This window comes from Capronia coronata (assembly GCF_000585585.1).
Source record: "Capronia coronata CBS 617.96 chromosome Unknown acBCG-supercont1.11, whole genome shotgun sequence".
In the NCBI taxonomy this organism is placed as follows: Eukaryota; Fungi; Ascomycota; class Eurotiomycetes; order Chaetothyriales; family Herpotrichiellaceae; genus Capronia; species Capronia coronata.
In genome coordinates, this window is record NW_006912903.1 from 1,115,185 (window position 1) to 1,133,843 (window position 18,659).

Genomic DNA, 18,659 nt, shown 5'->3' on the forward strand with positions numbered 1-18,659 from the left:
TCGCCGGGTGCAAGTCAATACCAAGGACTGATAGTAGTGTCGATTTTCGCTGCGGTGCGAGTGCAGTGCCTACTATTTCATACACTTCCAACCTGTCTCGACTTCCCAACTCTACGAACTAAGAGACTGTTTAGTATTTCATACAAATCCACGGAAGGCTGACCATCGATGGCCGGCATGCTTTCAGCTCCGCGCAATGCGGGTACCCTATTCCTCGGAGGTCAGAAAATCAGCGGCTCGGACATTCGAGAGCAAAATGTCCTCGCAACCCAGGCCATCGCAAATGTGGTGAAATCCTCCTTCGGTCCTTCTGGTCTGGATAAGATGATGGTGGACGATATCGGAGATGTTACAGTGACAAACGATGGCGCTACGATTTTGAGTCTGCTCGACGTCGAGCATCCGGCCGGAAAGATTTTGGTCGATCTTGCGCATCAACAGGACAAGGAAGTCGGAGATGGCACTACATCCGTTGTACTCATTGCCGCAGAGCTACTACGCCGGGGGAACGAACTGATGAAGAACCGGATCCATCCGACGGTCATAATCACGGGTTACCGTCTGGCTCTACGGGAGGCTGTCAAATACATGCAGGAAAACATCAGCACAAAAGTGGAAACTCTGGGGAGGGAAAGCCTGGTGAACATTGCAAAGACTTCTATGTCTAGCAAGATTATTGGTTCAGATGCAGATTTCTTTGCCAATATGGTGGTCGATGCCATGCAGTCCGTCAAGTCCGTCAACTCTCAACGAAATGAGGTGAAATACCCTGTCAAGGCTGTCAATATTCTAAAAGCACACGGAAAGAGCGCCCTGGAGTCAATACTGGTCAAGGGATATGCGTTGAACTGTACAGTTGCATCACAAGCCATGAAGACAAGAATCACGGACGCAAAGATTGCTTGCCTCGACATCAACTTGCAAAAGGAACGCATGAAGCTTGGTGTGCAGATCACGGTCGAGGACCCGGACCAGCTGGAGAAGATCCGGGAAAGAGAAGCTGGAATTGTGTTGGATCGAATTGAAATGATCTTCAAGTCTGGAGCGAACGTTGTCTTGACCACCAAAGGCATCGATGATCTTGTTCTCAAGTTGTTCGTGGAGCGAGGTTGCATGGGCGTGCGGAGATGCAAGAAGGAAGACCTTCGACGGATAGCAAAAGCCACTGGCGCGACCTTGATCAGCACACTCTCCGACATGAACGGAGACGAGAAATTCGAGAAGGAATTCCTTGGTCACGCCGACGAAGTGGTGCAGGAACGGATATCCGACGACGAATGCATTCTGATCAAGGGGACGAAAGCCTTCTCCTCCGCCTCCATCATTCTCCGAGGATCAAACGACTATCAACTCGACGAGATGGAGCGGTCAGTACACGATTCATTGTCAGCAGTCAAGCGAACCCTCGAGTCAGGCAGCATCGTTCCCGGAGGTGGTGCGGTTGAGACGGCGTTGCACATTTACCTCGAGGAGTTCGCCATGACGGTATCGTCCCGAGAACAGCTTGCAATTGGAGAGTTTTCGCAGTCTCTACTTATTGTTCCAAAAACGCTCGCGGTCAATGCGGCCAAAGATGCATCGGAGTTGGTGGCGCAGCTGCGCGTTCGGCATGCTCTGAGCCAGCGGGTCCAGGAAGGAGATGCCAACGAGAGAGAGAAGGACCTCGCGAAGAAGAAACAATACAAAAACTATGGTCTTGATCTGACCAGAGGCAAAGTTGCGGACGTGGTCAAGCTGGGCGTGTTGGAGCCGAGCATGAGCAAGGTCAAACAGCTCAAGAGTGCCGTTGAGGCCTGCATCGCCATTATGAGAATAGACACTCTGATCAAGCTGGACCCGCCCGAGCAACGAGAAGATGACGGCCATGGACATTGAAGAGTCTACTGAAGAAGGGGTACTCCTGCATCTCGTAACCATCCCACAGCAGGCGCAAAGCCGCAAAGGGAGTCAGGATCAGGCAGACCTGGGCGTACCCAGAGAAGAAACAGGTCCGCGGTTCCGGAACTTACGCCATGTTCTGCACGTCACGGCCGAGTGGTTCATGACCGACATGCTGCAGAGATCCGGAAGGAATATTTCTCCCTGTCAGACTTGGTCAAGATTTGCAAGGAGAATGGTGTCGCTAGGGAGCAATGATATGCACTGGCGCCCTTGATGAGTGTTGAAGACCCAAATGATGGAGCGACCAGGTATGGCGGAGCCTGTTTGCTGGCGGATGCCACAAGCCACATAGACTGTGGGCATATTCTGTGCATCAGAATATCTCGTGTTGTAGTCCAGTATGGATGAACCCTAACTTAAAGCCTTCAAATTGACTGTTACAAGCACTGGTTACTCAAAGGGGAAAGTCGAGGCGGACGAGGCTGAGCGCGTTCGGCCGAGCCTCGTGCGGCATTCTTTCCCCAAAAGATCAATTGCGGGACAATGGCCGACGGAACACCCAAAAGTACGTCGCCGTCGGAGCGATATCGCCTTGACGGCCCTTCATTTGACATTGCTGCTTTCTACTCTACTCTCCTCTCTCCTACTCTACTGCTCTCCTCATGCTCGTTTGCCCTGTACCTCCTAGTCAGACTCCTTATCATCGACCCCGTGTTCCGCTACGATGGTTGCCGAAATCATCACCACCATCTCGCCCACCACCAACAAGCCTGTCCTCACCCGCCATGGCCTATCTCCAGACGAGATCCTCCGACTGGGGACCACCGCGCAGCAAGCTTTCAAATCGTATGGCAAATCGCATCCCACACTCGAAAGCAGACAGAAGATAGTGAGCAAGGCACTGGAGATCCTGGCGCAGAGACAAGATGAGCTGGCACGGGAAATCACCGAACAGATGGGGCGGCCGATCGCATACACAGGCAAAGAAATCAGCACGGCGGTCAAGCGCGCCGAATACCTGAACAAGATCGCACCCGAGGTACTGGGCAAAGACATTCCAGGCGAACCCGAGGCCGGGTTCAAGCGATACCTGCGCAAAGAGCCGGTCGGCGCGGTGCTGGTCATCTTCGCGTGGAACTATCCCTACCTGATCCTGGTGAACAGTCTGATTCCGGCGCTGCTGGCGGGCAACGCGGTGATTCTCAAGCCATCGCCGCAAACCCCCACCATCGCCGAACACATCGTGGACATCTTCACCGCCGCCGGCCTCCCGTCGCACGTCATCCAATACCTGCACTGCGGCAACCCGACGGATCTGCGCCCGTTGATTCTGTCGCCCGACGTCAACCACATCTGCTTCACGGGTTCCGTTGCGGCAGGCATTGCCATCCAATCCATCGCCTCGTCCCGAGTATCCTGTTCCGTAGGCCTCGAGCTCGGCGGCAAAGACCCAGCCTACATCCGCCCGGACGTCGACGCTGCATGGGCCGCCGAAGAGATCGTCGACGGAGCCATCTTCAACTCCGGGCAATCGTGCTGCTCCGTCGAGCGCGTATACGTCCACGCCGACATCTACGACTCGTTCGTGCAGGAAGTGAAGAAGGTGCTGGCAAACTACCGCCTCGGCGACCCGATGGACAAGTCGACACATATCGGCCCCGTTGTCTCCGCGCGCTCCAAAGACGCCATCCTCAAACAAATCGCCGAGGCCAAAGCCGCCGGCGCCGTCGACGAGACTCCCGAAAACGCCACCTTCTCGTCCCTGCCGGCCGAGGGCAACTTCGTGGCCCCCGTGCTCTTGACCAACGTCAATCACAGCATGTCGGTGATGCGCGACGAGACGTTCGGTCCCGTCATCCCTGTGCAGAAAGTCGGTGGCGACGACGAGGCTGTGGCGTTGATGAATGATTCGCAGTTCGGATTGACCGCGTCCATTTGGACCAAGGACGTCGCCACGGGAGAGGAGCTCAGCCGTCGTGTCGAGGCCGGAACGGTCTTTGTCAACCGCGCCGATTACCCCAGTCCCGACCTCGCGTGGACTGGCTGGAAGGATTCCGGAAAGGGTGTCACGCTTAGTCGGTTCGGCTTCGATCAGTTCGTCAAGTTGAAGAGTTTCCATGTGAAGGATTATCCGAAATAAGAGGGTGTATATTCATCTGTACCTTGAATTGTCTAGCTTTGCATTCACCGGGTTCATCGGTACCAGCCAAGACAGGCAAGAGATGGTATAGACCGCTCTTGTAGGACTATACTCGGTATGTAGGTGGATTGCATAGGGAAAAGCTGGGTGGGAATAAATAAAATGGAATGGAGCTGGGTCCTTCAAACCTTGCATGATTCACTACCTCCCTACCTTGGGTACATGTACATCTTCCACAGTCCCGTAACTTCGATGTACATACATACAAACATACATACATACATATAAGTGTGCGTTGTATGAGATGTAGACAATATACACCTATACACATATTCCATCCCTTTTTTATAAGGACGAGCCATGAGGAAGAGCTGCCATTGTTCTTCTGGTAGACATCCCAGAAGGCGTTCAGTTACATGAACAGCATGGAAATCAGCCTATCAAGTAATATCGACACAGCCGATACCCGTACTTTCATTTACTAACATGTATAATATAAATATATACATATACATACATATACCAAGGAGAAGACTCGTTGCCTACAGAACAAGGCGTCCTTCTAGATCCAGTCATTCTTCTTCTTGTCCTTCATTCTCGGTCCTTCATTCTTGGTCCTTCATTCTTGGTCCTTCATTCTTGGTCCTTCATTCTTGTCCCATGTACTATGGTCACATTGGAGTCAGGACTGTTGGGACACAGCCCATGCTATCATGATCCAGATTGACATCTGACCCAACAGGAAAGAGAACATAAAGAGCCTTTCTCAGTGCCGGGCCTAACATATCATTCGTCCATAAAGGTCTGAGCGAGTCGCCAGATGCAGGAGCAGGAGCATGAGAGAGCAGAACCAGAACCAGAACCAGGTCGGGATCGTATGAAAACCAAAACGGTATGAATACCACAATCCGAGGCAGTCAACGGCAACAGCCACCTCTACAGCAGCAGTAGCAGCAGCAATATAAAACCAAGTATCACATCACATTTTGTTTTGTCCATTCAGGACAAGATCCCACAGCATATCATTTAATTAATCATCATCGTCAATGTCCACATCAATGGCATCCGGATTCGCTGCCACAGCTCCCCCTTTTCCTCCCGTAGCACCGTCGACACCGCCGCTGGCACCGTCACCACCCTTGGGCGGTGCTCTATTCCCACCCTCAGGTCCCGTACTAGCAGGGACAAAGCCGACAGGCGCACGGGCCTGGCGTTCTAGCGTGGCCATCGCATCGTTGATTTTGCCGCCGCCATTCCCAGCATCGTCTCCATCCGTGGCAATGCCAGTATCACCATTCGCAGCACCAACACCCGCACCCGCAGCGGCAGTTTCCTGACTCCTCTTGACAGCCTGGCTAGCAATGAACTGGACGTCGGTATTGAACTGGGCTGAGACGCTGCGCTTGATGCGCAGCATTTCCTTGAACGTGTCCTCGTTACCGTGCGCGACCTCGAACTTCTCCCACGTGTCCCAGAAGTCCTTGTCGACGCGCGGGTCGGCGAACTGGCTCGCGTGGCCGTAGATGGCTCGCGCGCGATCGATCTCGCCCAGACGGCGTTCCATCTCGGAAAACTTCAAACACATGATCTTGGCTTCCTTGTCCGGCAGGGCGGCAATGGCGCGCTCGTAGATCGGACGTGTGGAAGTCAGGCCGAAATTCGATGCCGATTTGGTGATGTAGAACTCGAACATGCCTAGACGGTCCTCGTCGGACACGGCGCGCGTGGCGCGTTCGTAGATGCGCATGGCTGAGCGGGCCAGACCGCGTTCTTCCTCTAGATCGCCGTACATGAGGTAGATATGCTTGGCGAATTGTGGTGGACAGTTCTCCAACGCTTGTTCGAATAGGTCGCGGAGCCGCTCCATGCCGAGTTTACGGTTCACGGCTTTTGTGAGGTAGAGGTTCCATAGCTCGAAGGCGACCGGGTATGTGAACACGTCCAAGCCTCTTTCGTACACCTTGAACGACTCTTCGTAGTAGCCGTGCTCTTCGAGGAGGTTGGCGTAGTTCACGATGGTCTGGGGCGTTGCTATCCGAAGCTCGAATATCCGGTCGTAGACGGCTCGTGTCTCGTCCAGGGAGCCGACCGACTCGACAAGGTCAACGTAGAACGACCATACCTTCCAGGATTTGTGCACCCTTTGTTGCGGAGACAACGTCTCGTCGAAGTAGTCGACCGTGCTGCGTTTAGGTGCCTTTGTGGCCGTGGCCATGACTTTCATTGCGCCGTCGAAGTTCTCGTTTCGAAGTTCCATTTCGGCCCAGCCGATCCAGGTATCTGCCAATTCGGCCACTGACTTATAGGGGACTTTGACCGCCTTGTCGAGAATGATGCGCGCTGTGTCGAGATCACCCTCTTCTTCGTAGAACTTGGCGTAGTTCAACCATAACTCGTGGAACTTCCCGACGGCCTTCTTAGGCGAAATGGCTGCGATGGCGTCCGTGTAAGTCTGCACTACTTCCTCTTTGTTGTCGTTCCAAAGAGCAACCCTTTTTTCCCATTCAACTACATTGTTCGGATTCTGCCGTAACAAAACATCGTTGACGAGGAATGGACGTCGGTCCATCAAATGCTCGAATCGCATCATTCTCATGTCGAGGTCAAAGTCCTTTTCCGCGTCGACGATCCCCTTCCCGGCTCGGGCGGAGGCGGCATCCATCAGAGTGGAGATGACGGACTCTTCGAACTCCACGTAAGCATCAAAGACCATGGTAAAATCGCGCACTGTCATAACGCTGGTAATGCCCTCCTCAAACACGTCTCTGGCCTTTTCAAAGTCTCCTCGAGTAATCCAGTACGTTGCGAGGCCCGCCCACAGCTTTCCGCGCTGATCGGCAAACCGTTCTATCCCACTCCGGATGATGGTGTCGGGATCAAATCCAGACACCGAACTGTCGCCAATCTCTCTGGCCTTGTTCACCATCAACTCCACCATCTCGCTCCAAATCTGAAACTCGCTTTTGACGTGCTTGGACCGGAATCTAGGGTTGTCCAGGATTTGGATGTACCGTTTCACGGCCTCCAGGTAATGCCCGGTCTCAACTAACAGATCGATATAATCTTCCATATCTTCCGGGTGTGCCTGGACATAGCGAGCCCAGATCTTGACCGCGGTTTCGCCTCCCGCAGAATTGGCAAATGATTTGTAGAGCTTCCAGATCCGGTTGTGCTGTGTCACTGGCAAGGCTCTCAACGCGCGGTCGAACGTCCGTCGGGTTCTCGTGACATAGGGCTGTCGCAGGAGGAATGAGAGGTACATCTCCCAGATCACAGGCATTTTGTTGAGCAAAACCAGCGCTCTTTCGAAGAGCGCATTGACCTTGTTATATTCTGCCCTGTATTTCACCGGGTTCTTCTTCTTCAGATGCTTGATCCGAAAGTCGAGGTACATCTTCCAAAGCTTGTATGACCGCGGTAGTTGTATGCATGCCCTCTCTTGCACGAATGCTTGCTCGTGGATGGTGCCATTGCGCATCTTGTAGTCGATGTAAACCAGCCATGGTCGAACACTTTCCGGGTTGCGGAAGATATCCTGTTCGTAGACGGCATCTTCGTTGGCGATGAGGTAAAAGTCGGGTTTGCCGACCGCTGAGGCATCCATGGGGACAGCCGACTGGGGAGACGGCTGGCGTATGATCCCAGGCATTGTCGACTTGACTTGCTGCTGCTGAAAGATATATCTCTGCACTCTGTGTCCGTGTAGAAGTTCGTGAACCGCGTAAAATTAGGCGCAGTTTGAGATAGGCAGCTCCGCCGAGCACGCACTAGAGTTTTAGCGGGGTTCCCGTCCTATCAGCATCCAGTTCCAGTCGCAATCGCAGTCGCAGCCTTGCATGTCTACTACGTCAAGCTTGTGACATTGAGCTACTATTCCACCACCTTCCTTCGACTGTACTGCCAAATCAGTGATACACGACGTCGCAAAGACGTTCTTTGAATCATGTCTGCAGGAGCAGGGGTATGCACAGACGAATCTCTCTGAATGAGCTCCACTGACGAATTCAACAGCGGGAGGCCGTCTTTCCCACGCGACAGGCGTTGGGTCAGATGAACCTGAAACTCAAGGGTGCTCAGACCGGTCACAGTTTGCTCAAGAGGAAAAGCGAGGCCTTGACAAAGTATGTGTCTATCCTGTTCTGTGGGAGTGTTATGCTAATATTGTGACAGACGATTTCGAGGTTTGCATGACGTGTGCTTTCCTACAATGACCACCGTACTAAGAGAATGCAGAGATCCTGAAACGAATCGATGAGGCGAAGCGGAAAATGGGCCGGGTGATGCAAATTGCTGCATTCTCCCTGGCTGAGGTGACTTATGCTGTGGGTGGAGACATTCAGTATCAGATCCAAGAGTCTGTCAAGACGGCCCGGTTCCGAATCAGGACCAAGCAGGAGAACGTTTCGGGTGTCTATCTACCCCAGTTTGAGGGATACACGATTGACGAGATCAACGACTTCGGCTTGACTGGTCTCGGCAAAGGAGGTCAGCAGGTGCAGAGATGCCGAGAAACATACAGTCGAGCCGTGGAAACGCTGGTCGAGCTGGCCAGTTTGCAGACAGCATTCACGATTCTGGACGAGGTTATCAAGGTTGTTAACAGGCGAGGTATGTTACCTGGTTGTCTGCCTTTCGAACTCGGAACTGACGTCTCTAGTCAATGCCATTGAACATGTCATCATCCCACGAACCGAGAACACTATCAAATGTAAGTCAAAGAAAACCACTGCCACAGAGCAAGAGCTCACGATCCCTAGACATCAACTCCGAACTCGACGAACTTGACCGAGAAGAATTCTACCGACTGAAGAAGGTTTCGGGCAAGAAACAAAGGGATCAAGCAGCAGCCGACGCAGAGATGCAAAATCAAAGAGAGAAAGACAAGGCCAAGGGTGTAAGCGATAAGGAGAATGATGTCGAGACGAAAGACGTGCTGGGCGAACAAGAGGATGAGGATGTCATCTTTTAAGACAGCCGCTGTGGCCTTCTGCAGTGCTGTACAATGTCCCGTCAACGCCAAAACCCGCTATTCATGCATGGGTATCAAGTGTCATAGTAACACAACCACTATCCCCCAAGGAAACAACCTTACTTTTGGCACCCTTCCACTGTACTGCACGATTACCAGTTCTCTCATGAATAGAAAAAACATCTCATGCTCGTTGATACGTGACCCTGATCCCTTTACCTTCATCCCCAAGCTGCATTCCGGCCGTGGCCTCTTTCGCGCTGATAGCACCGGCTTCGGACTCGTACTCGACGAATGCGATCCCCTTTCTTCCCGGCACCATTCTGACCTCTTTGAAGCCTTCAAATCGGCTAAATATCCTCGACAACCCATCGGCATCGTAGCTGTCCGGCAAATCCCTGATAAACAAAATCTTATTCGGGGGTAGATATTCGTCAGGGATGATGGCGGCCGCATTCGCGCCCGAAGGCTTGAGGCCGGCGCCCTTGACCGCCTTCACAGGCCGAGCGGTGAGACCAGCTCCTTCCTGGGCGCCTGTGGCGGGCGCAGGTCTCTTTAGTTTCTGTTGTGTGGCCTCAAGAGCTTGTTTCCGCTCTTTCTCCGCCAAACGCGCTCGCTTCCACTTTTCCAGGCCTTGATCGCCTTCCTCTTTTCGTACAGTAGCGTCAGACCGGGTGCGCGCAAAGTCCAGCTGCATCGGCTTGTCGAAAAGCTCAAAGCCGTTGACTTCCTCAATGGCTTTGGCCGCATCGTCGGGTGATTCAAAAACAATGAACGCCTGCCCTTTGGCCTTGAGGTTCTTCTTGGCCACTAGGTCAATGATGTTGCCATATTCGGAGAAGATCTCGGTGAGGGCTTCCTTGAGCTGGTCGATCTTTATGCGTTCTTCAAGGTTCTTGACATATACCCTGGCGAAAGTGTTAGTTCGTCAACCATCATACACAGTATGAGGAGGGGGGGCTGTCAGACATACGTAGAGCTGGGGGGATTTTGCGTTGTAGTCGCCATGGCGGATTAGATTATGCCAACGCCGGAAAGAGTGGACGACGTCTACCGAACCATCCAAGCAACCGAATCTTGACTGCTATGTTGTACTTTAGGTAGAACTCTAGAAGCAGATATGAAGATTCCATGCACTGGTCCACGGGTTCGCGCACTGGCAGTCGAATGGCGCCGAAGGGCACGTGATTGCAAGGACCGAACTTGGCAGATCCCGTGACTTTGTATATCACGTGTTGGCCTCGGTCACGTGCCACTCTGCCCAGCCGCTTACTAAGAAAAGCCACCTTCTCTGTAGGTACCTAAGGTAAGCTAGAATCTTGCAGGTTCGATTCTCAGCAAAACCTGCTGGCCTGCAACCATGGAACTCAACCATCCTAATCTCCAACCTCTCCAACACCAAGGCCTATGCAGGCAGAATCAAAGCTTGACTGTTCGTCGGAAATGCCAGTTTATTCTTGTCAATTTACGGTTCCCACCCTGCACAACAGTCACAGCAGAAGCCCAATGGCAGCTGAAGCTGGCGGGCCGCAAGCGAGACAGCGAAAGTTAAACACGAACCACTGCACAAGATGCCTGCAGGTACAGAGTCAAGTGCTGCACACCACAACAATGCCAGACTGCGATTAGCTCTGAGAGGCTGGTACTAGGGGACGGCTGGCGTCTTCCCGGCTATATCACTCGACATCCAGCTTTTTGTGATGTCGACTCTTGCTGGCCAGCCGGTTTATACAAAACGAACCGCCGGACGTCTTCAAACCAGGTCACTCGTCCCAGCCATCCACACAAGGAGCTATGACAGGGTCTTTCTGGAACCTCGATTCTCCGTACCCCGTCCAACAATGATGTCCTGTCATGTTTTGCCCTTCGGTGTTTCGGCAGAGAAAGAGAGACACGTCTCCATAATAAGATTGTTACCTCCACAGCACGGTCCACTGTGGCTTACACCTTGCTCCAGTTGGTAGAGCCTCATGCTCCCCCGGGCGCCAATCAGGCGACGAGATCAGGGATCAGCCCTGGACAAGACCCCTGACTCCAGCGCACGAAACACTATCTAAACGATATTGCTATCATGGGTTATCCACGCTTCGAACAGCGGGTAACTCAAATCCATATGTTCCTCGGCGATCAGTCTTGCCTTGACTCAAGGTTTGGCCGAGGACGCGTGGAACGTGGAGAGGCTCCCATGTAGCAATATATCTAACTACCTGGAGCCGATTATGTCGCTCTTGATTTTTTCTCTTACACGTTGTATATAGACTAATACTGCATTCTTGCTTCATACACCCTTTTGCAGTTTGCGCCCCCTGTGTCCCTTCTGACACTCGACACATTATGCGACGCGACTTATTGGCTGCCGCGGCAGTTGTCGCTTTGGCAGAGCGAACACTCGCTGCTCCCCGAGCACACACCTGGGCAGAGGCAGAACCGCATCGACTTTCGGCACGAAACGTAGTCGACGACATTTCCGACGACTATGACTTTGTCGTTGTGGGAGGAGGCTTAGCGGGCCTTGTTCTCGGCGCCCGTCTGTCAGAAGACTCGAACCATACAGTGCTTGTCCTTGAGGCAGGCGGCACGGGAGCCGAATATCAAGATCAAATAGGTAGGCGCCCGACAGACTCTCGGGTTGCAAATCTCTTTCGGTGTCTAACAATGGTACAGATGTTCCCGGAAATGCATACTACAAGTCTCTCTGGCCAACAGATCTGAATTGGGATTTCTATACCGTCCCTCAACCTGGCGCGAACAACACTGAATGCGAATGGCCTCGAGGGAAGGTGCTTGGAGGTTCGTAGCCATTCTTCCCCGTCCGGCGCTCAAGGGGCGTGCTGACACGATACGATAACAGGCAGTTCCGCCATAAACGGACTATACATGAACCGACCGGGCGAGATCGAGCTTGATGCCTGGCAGGACTTGGTGGGCGATATGGACGGCGCCGAGAACTGGTCCTGGGACTCGTTCTACGCCGCCATGAAAAAGAGCGAGGCTTTCAGTCCTCCAGTGGACGCAGTTGTCCAGGAAGATGCCATCACATGGGACTCCTCGAGTCACGGAACCAACGGCCCTATTCACACGACGTGGCCTGCCTAGTACGTGGAATACCTTCCGTCCCATTTTACATTGTGGCTAACTGGCGCCTCAGCACTTTTCCCTATGTTGGCCAGTGGTCCACTGCTGCAGAGAGCGTCGGCGTGGCCGTAACCAGTGATGCCTACGGCGGGAAGAACTGGGGCGCCTATGTTGCAACGTCCTCCATCAACCCGACCAACTGGACAAGATCATACAGCCGTTCTGGATATCTCGATCCTCTCCCGCCTCGTGCCAACTACGATGTGCTTGCCAATGCGTATGTCACCCGACTCGTCTTCAACTCGTCCTCCCCCACAGGCAACCTGACAGCCAGCGGCGTCGAATACACACGCGACGGCGGCGCAACCAAGTTGACCGTTGGGGTCAAGAAAGAGGTCATCCTGGCCGGCGGTACCATCGGCAGTCCGACCGTGCTCATGTACAGCGGCGTCGGGCCTAAAGATGTCCTTGATGCTGCGGGAGTGGAAGTCGTGGCCGAGCTGCCTGGTGTTGGCCAGCATCTACAAGATCATGTGGTGAGCAGAATTCGAACAATCATGATGTGTTCGTATTGCTGACTATTAATTTTAAGAGCGTCACCGTGCAATGGAGCACCGACCAGCCTACCTCAGGGTCTGTGTACGCCGAGAATGGCACGGAGACGGTCAGATCCCCCGATTCCAGGATACCATTTGATTGGATGCTGATTTTTTCCTCTAGACGGACCCGATCTTCCTCTCGTACGTCAACTCGGCTGTAGCGTATGTCAACGCGTCCGTGCTCTTCGGCAACGCTGCGGGCGATCTCAAAACCAATATCCTGGGCCAATTCGATCAATATGCCCAAAGCGCAAGCTCGGACACTGGAGTTGTGGCCGGCTACAAGGCCATCTACGACACGACCGCCAACGACATTGTCGACAGCCCTACGGGTCTGGTCGAATTGCTCATCGGCAACAACGTCGATGGCGCCATTCGCATCGGCGCCGCTCTACAGCACCCTTTCAGCCATGGCACGATCACCATCAACTCATCCAATCCCCTGGACTACCCTGTCATCGACCCTAAGTATCTGACTCATCCCGCTGGTACGTCCCCATACCTTGACTCTGTTGAGATTACTTCGGTGGCTGACCCAAGTTCCACAGACATCCAGATCCTCCGCGAGGGCATCAAACTTGCGCGGCGCATCGGCGAGGCTGAGCCCTTGAGTAGCGAGATGACAGGAGAGACCTGGCCCGGCTCCGACGTCCAAACCGACGAGCAATGGGAAGATTGGATGCGCGGCGGTGTCTTCACCGAGTTCCACCCCTCCTCGACCTGCGCCATGCTTCCCTTGGATCAAGGCGGCGTGGTAGACGCCAACCTTCGAGTCTACGGGCTAGCCAACGTGCGTGTCGCCGACGCCAGTGTGCCACCTATCGCCTTCTCTGCTCACTTGATGGCTTCGACGTACGGCCTGGCCGAACAGGCGAGCACCTTGATCCGCGCATATCATAACAAAGTGATCCCCCTCGTCGCTCACACCAGCTCCAACAACTCCACCGATTCAAGCCGCACCTCGCACAAGGGCTCGTCGACCACCACATCTGTCTCTTCCCCGACTGCGTCGTCTTCCGCAGCTAGCAGTTCATCGAGCAGCACCAGTGGCGCCTCATCCGTCAGTCACCAACCGTGGTCTTTTTTTGTCAGCGTGGCTGCATTGATGATCTCGACCTTCGTGGTCACGATTTGATTCATGACCCCATTATTTCACCCTCCGTGTTTTACCACCTACATCAAAATGACCCAATGTCCCGACATCCCTCTTCCTACAGTCGGAACACCATAAGCCCCATTATTACTGTTGACGACCATTCTATCAATCCAGGCCAGCACTGGATTGGCCGGGCGCACGTCTTTATTTCATGACTGCGCTGGTACTTTCCACCAAAAAAACTACTATTCTCGACCTTTTTTGCGAGACATGACCATTCTATCGTTGGACCCTCCTCTTCGGGAGTTACCCGACCGGCGTTTATGACGACGACGAAAAGAACATCAGCTTATTACTACTCCTAATATTATCATTGTCTTCTAGTACATGCAGGTAATGGAGGCTTGGGTACACCGCCAGGATGGTGGTGCGAAAGGATTCTACATGGTTTGGTGGGCAACAGAAGTCCTACTCTTCATGCTTCTGGTGCGATGTTACTATTCCAATGGAGTTCAGCCCGGCAATTGCTGGGATGTTGGAAAGGTGAAAAGCTGGTCTCCAATCTTCCAGTTAAGGTGTACTGGAGAGCAGGTGATGGGATGGTATTGGTATTGAAAAGGCAGTGCCATCACAGACACCGATACAGAGATAGAGAGGCAAGACAAGGGATTAGCCACGGTGGAAGGTAGCTGAACTGCCTTGACTGAGGTGCCTTGGATAGAAAAGGTGGATGACATGGGCCAGACTTATATAGTAATCAGTATGTTCAGTGCCCATCAGCATCAGCATTACCATCAGCATTTCCCAGCCCCGTCATGTCATGTTTTATCTCGTCTCTTGTCTTGTCTTGTGCTCCTTCGCTTCATGTAAGATACACTCGGAGGACTAGGTACTATGCTCTATGCCAATCTGACACAAGGTGCTCGGTTCTGGATTCCCCATTGGATTCACTTCTACTCTATAAGTAGAGGTATAGGTATATCAGGAATCTTGGGATTGGATTGGAATGGATTGGGCTGTATCAGCCACTGTTCGGTTGTAAACTCCTTAGGCATCGTAGGTATCGTGCAGCGTCGGCGGCAATAAATAACTTCCTCCTTCCTTTCTGTTTCCGACTCTCTTCCGTACCTAGTGTAACGTCCATCATGGAAAGTGATGCGCATATCTCTGCAGGCCATGAGACAACCCGCGGGACCCGGCGACCGTCACCATTGAGATTCGAACTAAAGCGATGACATTCCTCCTCATGGCTCTCTGCCTTGCACAGCGTGTCCAAAACGACAAAACCAGCATCTTCCTTCCCAGAAGCCCACGACCGCTCCACCGCACGACCGCTGCCCCAGCCCAGGATAGTGATCAATATTCCACGATCTCGGTGTTTACGCCGTGTCTCTCAGCTTCAAATAGACCAACAGCCCCCACTGCACGACGAAGAAGCTGGAATGGTGGTCGAGCGGCTTTTTGGGGTTGACGAGTCTCATATCGTAGCGGCGGAAGATCTGGGGCAGGACTTTATTCATTTCGAGCAGGGCCAGGTGTCGACCAATGCAGACGTGGGAGCCGCCGCCGAACTGTTCATCCTCAAAAAAGACTCCAATGTTAGCACCGTACAGCACACACACAAACGATTCCCACCCTGCGGCGATGGACATCCCATCCGGATGTTCAGCCTCAAGAGCTTCATGACTCACTCACCTGGAACATGCATCTGTCCATCATCTTGATCTTCTCTTTGTCTCCTTCCAGCCACCTCTCCGGTCGATAGACGTCAGCATCCTGTCCAAACACATTTTGATTCCGGTGTAACACCCAGCCATTGACCGCGACGGCCGTGCCGGCGGGGAGTTTGACGCCATTGATCTCGGCTCCGCCGGGCGGCACTTTTCTCGTAATGTTCAGTGCGACTGCGGGAGCGATTCTCATGGCTTCCTTCAGACAGGCCTGGAAGTACGGCAGGGTTTGTGCCTCGTTGTACGCCACCATTTCCGACAGATCAGACTCGGCCGATAGAATCTCCTTGGCCAACTTGTCATAGACACGTCGGTTGGAGAGCACATACCAGCAGAAGCTCTGCATGGTGCTCGCTGTGCTATCGCTGCCGGCGAAAATGGCACCGTGGGCGATCGCAAACACATCTCCGAGTCCTAGCGCATCGGGATGTTGACGTTGGGACTCGATCAGACTATTCAGCAGATCGCGATACTCGACTTTCTCGCCCTGCGGATTGTTGCGTTTCTCCAGCTGCCCCAGGGCCGTTCGGGTGACCAGTGCGTTCTTCGTCGAGAGAAATGGGATTAATTGCCAGAGCGGATTTCGTCGGAGGAGATGGTCCATCCATGGCACTTGACCGACGATGCCGTTGTACCATTGCGAATCGTCTATCGTCTTGATGGCTCCATCCACGTCCAGCCCTGCTTCGAGGAAGCCGAATTTCTTCGAGAAGGCCACTTCGCCCAGGACCTGCAGATCCGTCGTAAGTATTCTTCTAGATGCCCAGCCATAAGTCAGAACTGCATTCGACTCACATCGAACGCAAAGAAATGCAGCCAGTCTCCCAGATCACACACTGTCTTACCGTCGGCGAATCCGTCCAGTCTCGAGATCAAAAGGTTCTCCGTCTCCTCAATGCGCGGCGTGGATTGCATCATCGAAGCCATGCTGTAAGGGGTGGCAGCGTATCGCTTCTTGATGCCATGAACAGACTCGCGGGTCTCAGTGAAGATGTCGGGGTTCTCAGGCGGCGGAAAAACACCATAGAAGTCGGTCTTGTGGAACCCTTTCCCTGTCTTGAACAATTCGATAGCAGCATCTGGCGACGAAAACGACACCTCGTTTGGCGCAACTCTTACTACCGGTCCTGAAGACAGTGTCAGCCTGGTGCTATGATAGGAACGAGACATGGTTCAAGCAGAGTTTACCATATTTTTGGTGAAGAGCAATATGATGTTGCTCATTCTTTCCAGTCCAGACACTCCAAACTATGACCTGACGTTAGCCATGGCAGAACGTATGATCAACGTATCGCTTCGGGACCGACCTTTCCAAAATCTCGTGCATGAGGCGATAAATGGGCCTGGAAACTGTCTCAACGGTGACGAGTAACAGTTGTACAGCGGTCGAACAGACAGAAGAACGAAAAGTAGAAGAAAGGGATGCGTGTTCAGGACGTTCCAGACAAGGACAACAGCAGACTGCGTTGACGCCGTCTCCTCAGTCACTTTGGTCGTCATTATAATATGGTTATCTCGCGATTGATCCTGGAATTCCGCGTTGTTGACTTAAAATGAAGCCTGATGTCGTGTAGCCACCCACTCCTGATTCCCACCACTGGCCCTTTTGATTGCACATAAGACCTTCACATCGCCGCTCCACGATGGACAAGCCTCGCTCTCAGACATCGACGCTGGACGGCCTCTCCCCGTACATTGACGAAACAACAAATGCCCCACATGTAGGGAGGTCTCGTAAGCCCCACGATCTCTGCCCGAGTGATCTCCTATCATGTTGTGTTGCGGGTTGGGGACCTGGACTGGCCTGACAAGGATCCTGTGGCGACGGCAGATATGTTTAACGTGGAATTCTGCGTCGACAATGGATGCCGATTGATGACCCTGGGGGACTGCGTAGCTGGTAGTAAGGATGTGCTTCCATATACAGCCAACTGCCGACTGTCTACCTCAGAATCTCCCTGGGTATTTCTCCTTCTTTGGAGAGCCACACAGACGGAAATGGCCGAGCAGTCGAATGAGTGTTGCCGGATTGAAATACCTATGATCTTGTAGACAGTGGGGGAAACCTCGAGCAGTCTGGACTGGTGATTTGTCGTGGCTCGTTGTGAACGTCCGGATAGCCTCCTATCGACTGACGCTGGAGATCTGCTGGCGGCTTACACTCTCCTCTGGTGAGAGGAGAGCTGGAGCTTCTCCACATCAGAGGAGGTCAGATGTCTGTCGACTAGAAAAGGACGAGGCTAGGGAGACCGGTTCCTGGTGTTTGCGCATCTTTGTAGCCCAAGACCAGTTCGTCTACCCCACATGGACAGAGATCGTGGGGAACATGGTGACAAGGTATTCGAGCATCACTTGCTTTCGTGCTGTCTGTCGGCGGCGACTTTTGCAGACGCGGTAGATCTCGCTGTGGCCTGTTGGATTGTTCTCTTAACAAATGTGATACCTCAGGGGGCGCGGAAATGACCGACCCTGTGTTGAGCCATCTACAGACGCAGTGAACGCAGTCTGCATGGCATTTCGAGGTCTTTGAATGCACCCATCTTTCATCTCCTGGACTTTGGTCTTACGGCCCGTCTCCAGGGTGCGGTCGGCTAGCATTACGGCGGTGGCGAGAGCGTTCTGGGAGCCGTACGGATCGGCAGAACTCTGTGCTATCGATGCATGGTCAGAAGTCAATCCGATGCTGCGAACCCGGCGATACGCAAGCGACAGAGGAGTAGTCCAAGCTAGGGCGCGTGTATCGGCCGTGAGAATGCCACATCTCTGATTGCCTAGAGACGACCGCACCCTCCTCTTGCTGACGGCCGCCTCGCAGGCCTTCGCCGAGACAGCAGCTGGAGAGGCCGCTGATTGTCCCCTTTGCAGTTCCCCATTTTCCCTCCTTGCCTGATGCCATGGAGCTGTGGCTCAATCTACCCAAGTGTTCTCTTCGCTTGGAGTTGAGGACGGGTCGATATTCGAGAGCTGCCGAGGGGCTTTTCGTCGTTTCTAGGTCAAGCTGAGTCGAAAAGGAGCTTCTGAGGTAGGAGACAAAACGATGGTTCGATGATTGAGCCCCAATCTTGGTCTGCTCGAGGAAGAGATGAAATGCACCAGATTGGACAAAATTTTCAAATTTTTAAAACAGCTTTCCATCGAAGTTGAAGTGGAAAGGACGTTCCTAGACTGC

The 18,659-nt window shown here is 53.2% G+C and overlaps 7 protein-coding genes across 7 annotated transcripts; 4 read left to right on the forward strand and 3 right to left on the reverse strand.

Annotated features, from left to right (window-relative positions):
• Positions 1-168: 168 nt before the first annotated feature.
• On the forward strand, positions 169-1,875 carry A1O1_09173 (T-complex protein 1 subunit alpha; the record flags this gene model as incomplete). Its single annotated transcript, XM_007730029.1, has 1 exon — positions 169-1,875. One exon carries the CDS (start codon positions 169-171, stop codon positions 1,873-1,875), a length of 1,707 nt encoding a protein of 568 aa, XP_007728219.1.
• Positions 1,876-2,605: 730 nt separating this feature from the next.
• A1O1_09174 (uncharacterized protein) lies at positions 2,606-4,021 on the forward strand (the record flags this gene model as incomplete). The annotated part of the gene is made up of 1 exon (XM_007730030.1): positions 2,606-4,021. One exon carries the CDS (start codon positions 2,606-2,608, stop codon positions 4,019-4,021), a length of 1,416 nt encoding a protein of 471 aa, XP_007728220.1.
• Positions 4,022-5,051: 1,030 nt separating this feature from the next.
• A1O1_09175 (pre-mRNA-splicing factor syf1) lies at positions 5,052-7,670 on the reverse strand (the record flags this gene model as incomplete). Its single annotated transcript, XM_007730031.1, has 1 exon — positions 5,052-7,670. The coding sequence occupies one exon, from the start codon at positions 7,668-7,670 to the stop codon at positions 5,052-5,054; it is 2,619 nt and encodes an 872-aa protein (XP_007728221.1).
• Positions 7,671-8,071: 401 nt separating this feature from the next.
• Positions 8,072-8,990, forward strand: A1O1_09176 (V-type proton ATPase subunit D; the record flags this gene model as incomplete). Its single annotated transcript, XM_007730032.1, has 5 exons — positions 8,072-8,142; positions 8,192-8,202; positions 8,255-8,629; positions 8,679-8,729; positions 8,779-8,990. The coding sequence occupies 5 exons, from the start codon at positions 8,072-8,074 to the stop codon at positions 8,988-8,990; spliced, it is 720 nt and encodes a 239-aa protein (XP_007728222.1).
• Positions 8,991-9,174: 184 nt separating this feature from the next.
• A1O1_09177 (uncharacterized protein) lies at positions 9,175-9,998 on the reverse strand (the record flags this gene model as incomplete). The annotated part of the gene is made up of 2 exons (XM_007730033.1): positions 9,175-9,898; positions 9,964-9,998. 2 exons carry the CDS (start codon positions 9,996-9,998, stop codon positions 9,175-9,177), a joined length of 759 nt encoding a protein of 252 aa, XP_007728223.1.
• A 1,326-nt stretch (positions 9,999-11,324) lies between these two features.
• A1O1_09178 (uncharacterized protein) lies at positions 11,325-13,799 on the forward strand (the record flags this gene model as incomplete). The annotated part of the gene is made up of 7 exons (XM_007730034.1): positions 11,325-11,595; positions 11,655-11,784; positions 11,846-12,085; positions 12,139-12,601; positions 12,658-12,729; positions 12,786-13,152; positions 13,213-13,799. The coding sequence occupies 7 exons, from the start codon at positions 11,325-11,327 to the stop codon at positions 13,797-13,799; spliced, it is 2,130 nt and encodes a 709-aa protein (XP_007728224.1).
• A 1,340-nt stretch (positions 13,800-15,139) lies between these two features.
• Positions 15,140-16,990, reverse strand: A1O1_09179 (uncharacterized protein; the record flags this gene model as incomplete). Its single annotated transcript, XM_007730035.1, has 5 exons — positions 15,140-15,331; positions 15,456-16,220; positions 16,286-16,617; positions 16,679-16,738; positions 16,798-16,990. 5 exons carry the CDS (start codon positions 16,988-16,990, stop codon positions 15,140-15,142), a joined length of 1,542 nt encoding a protein of 513 aa, XP_007728225.1.
• Positions 16,991-18,659: the final 1,669 nt, after the last annotated feature.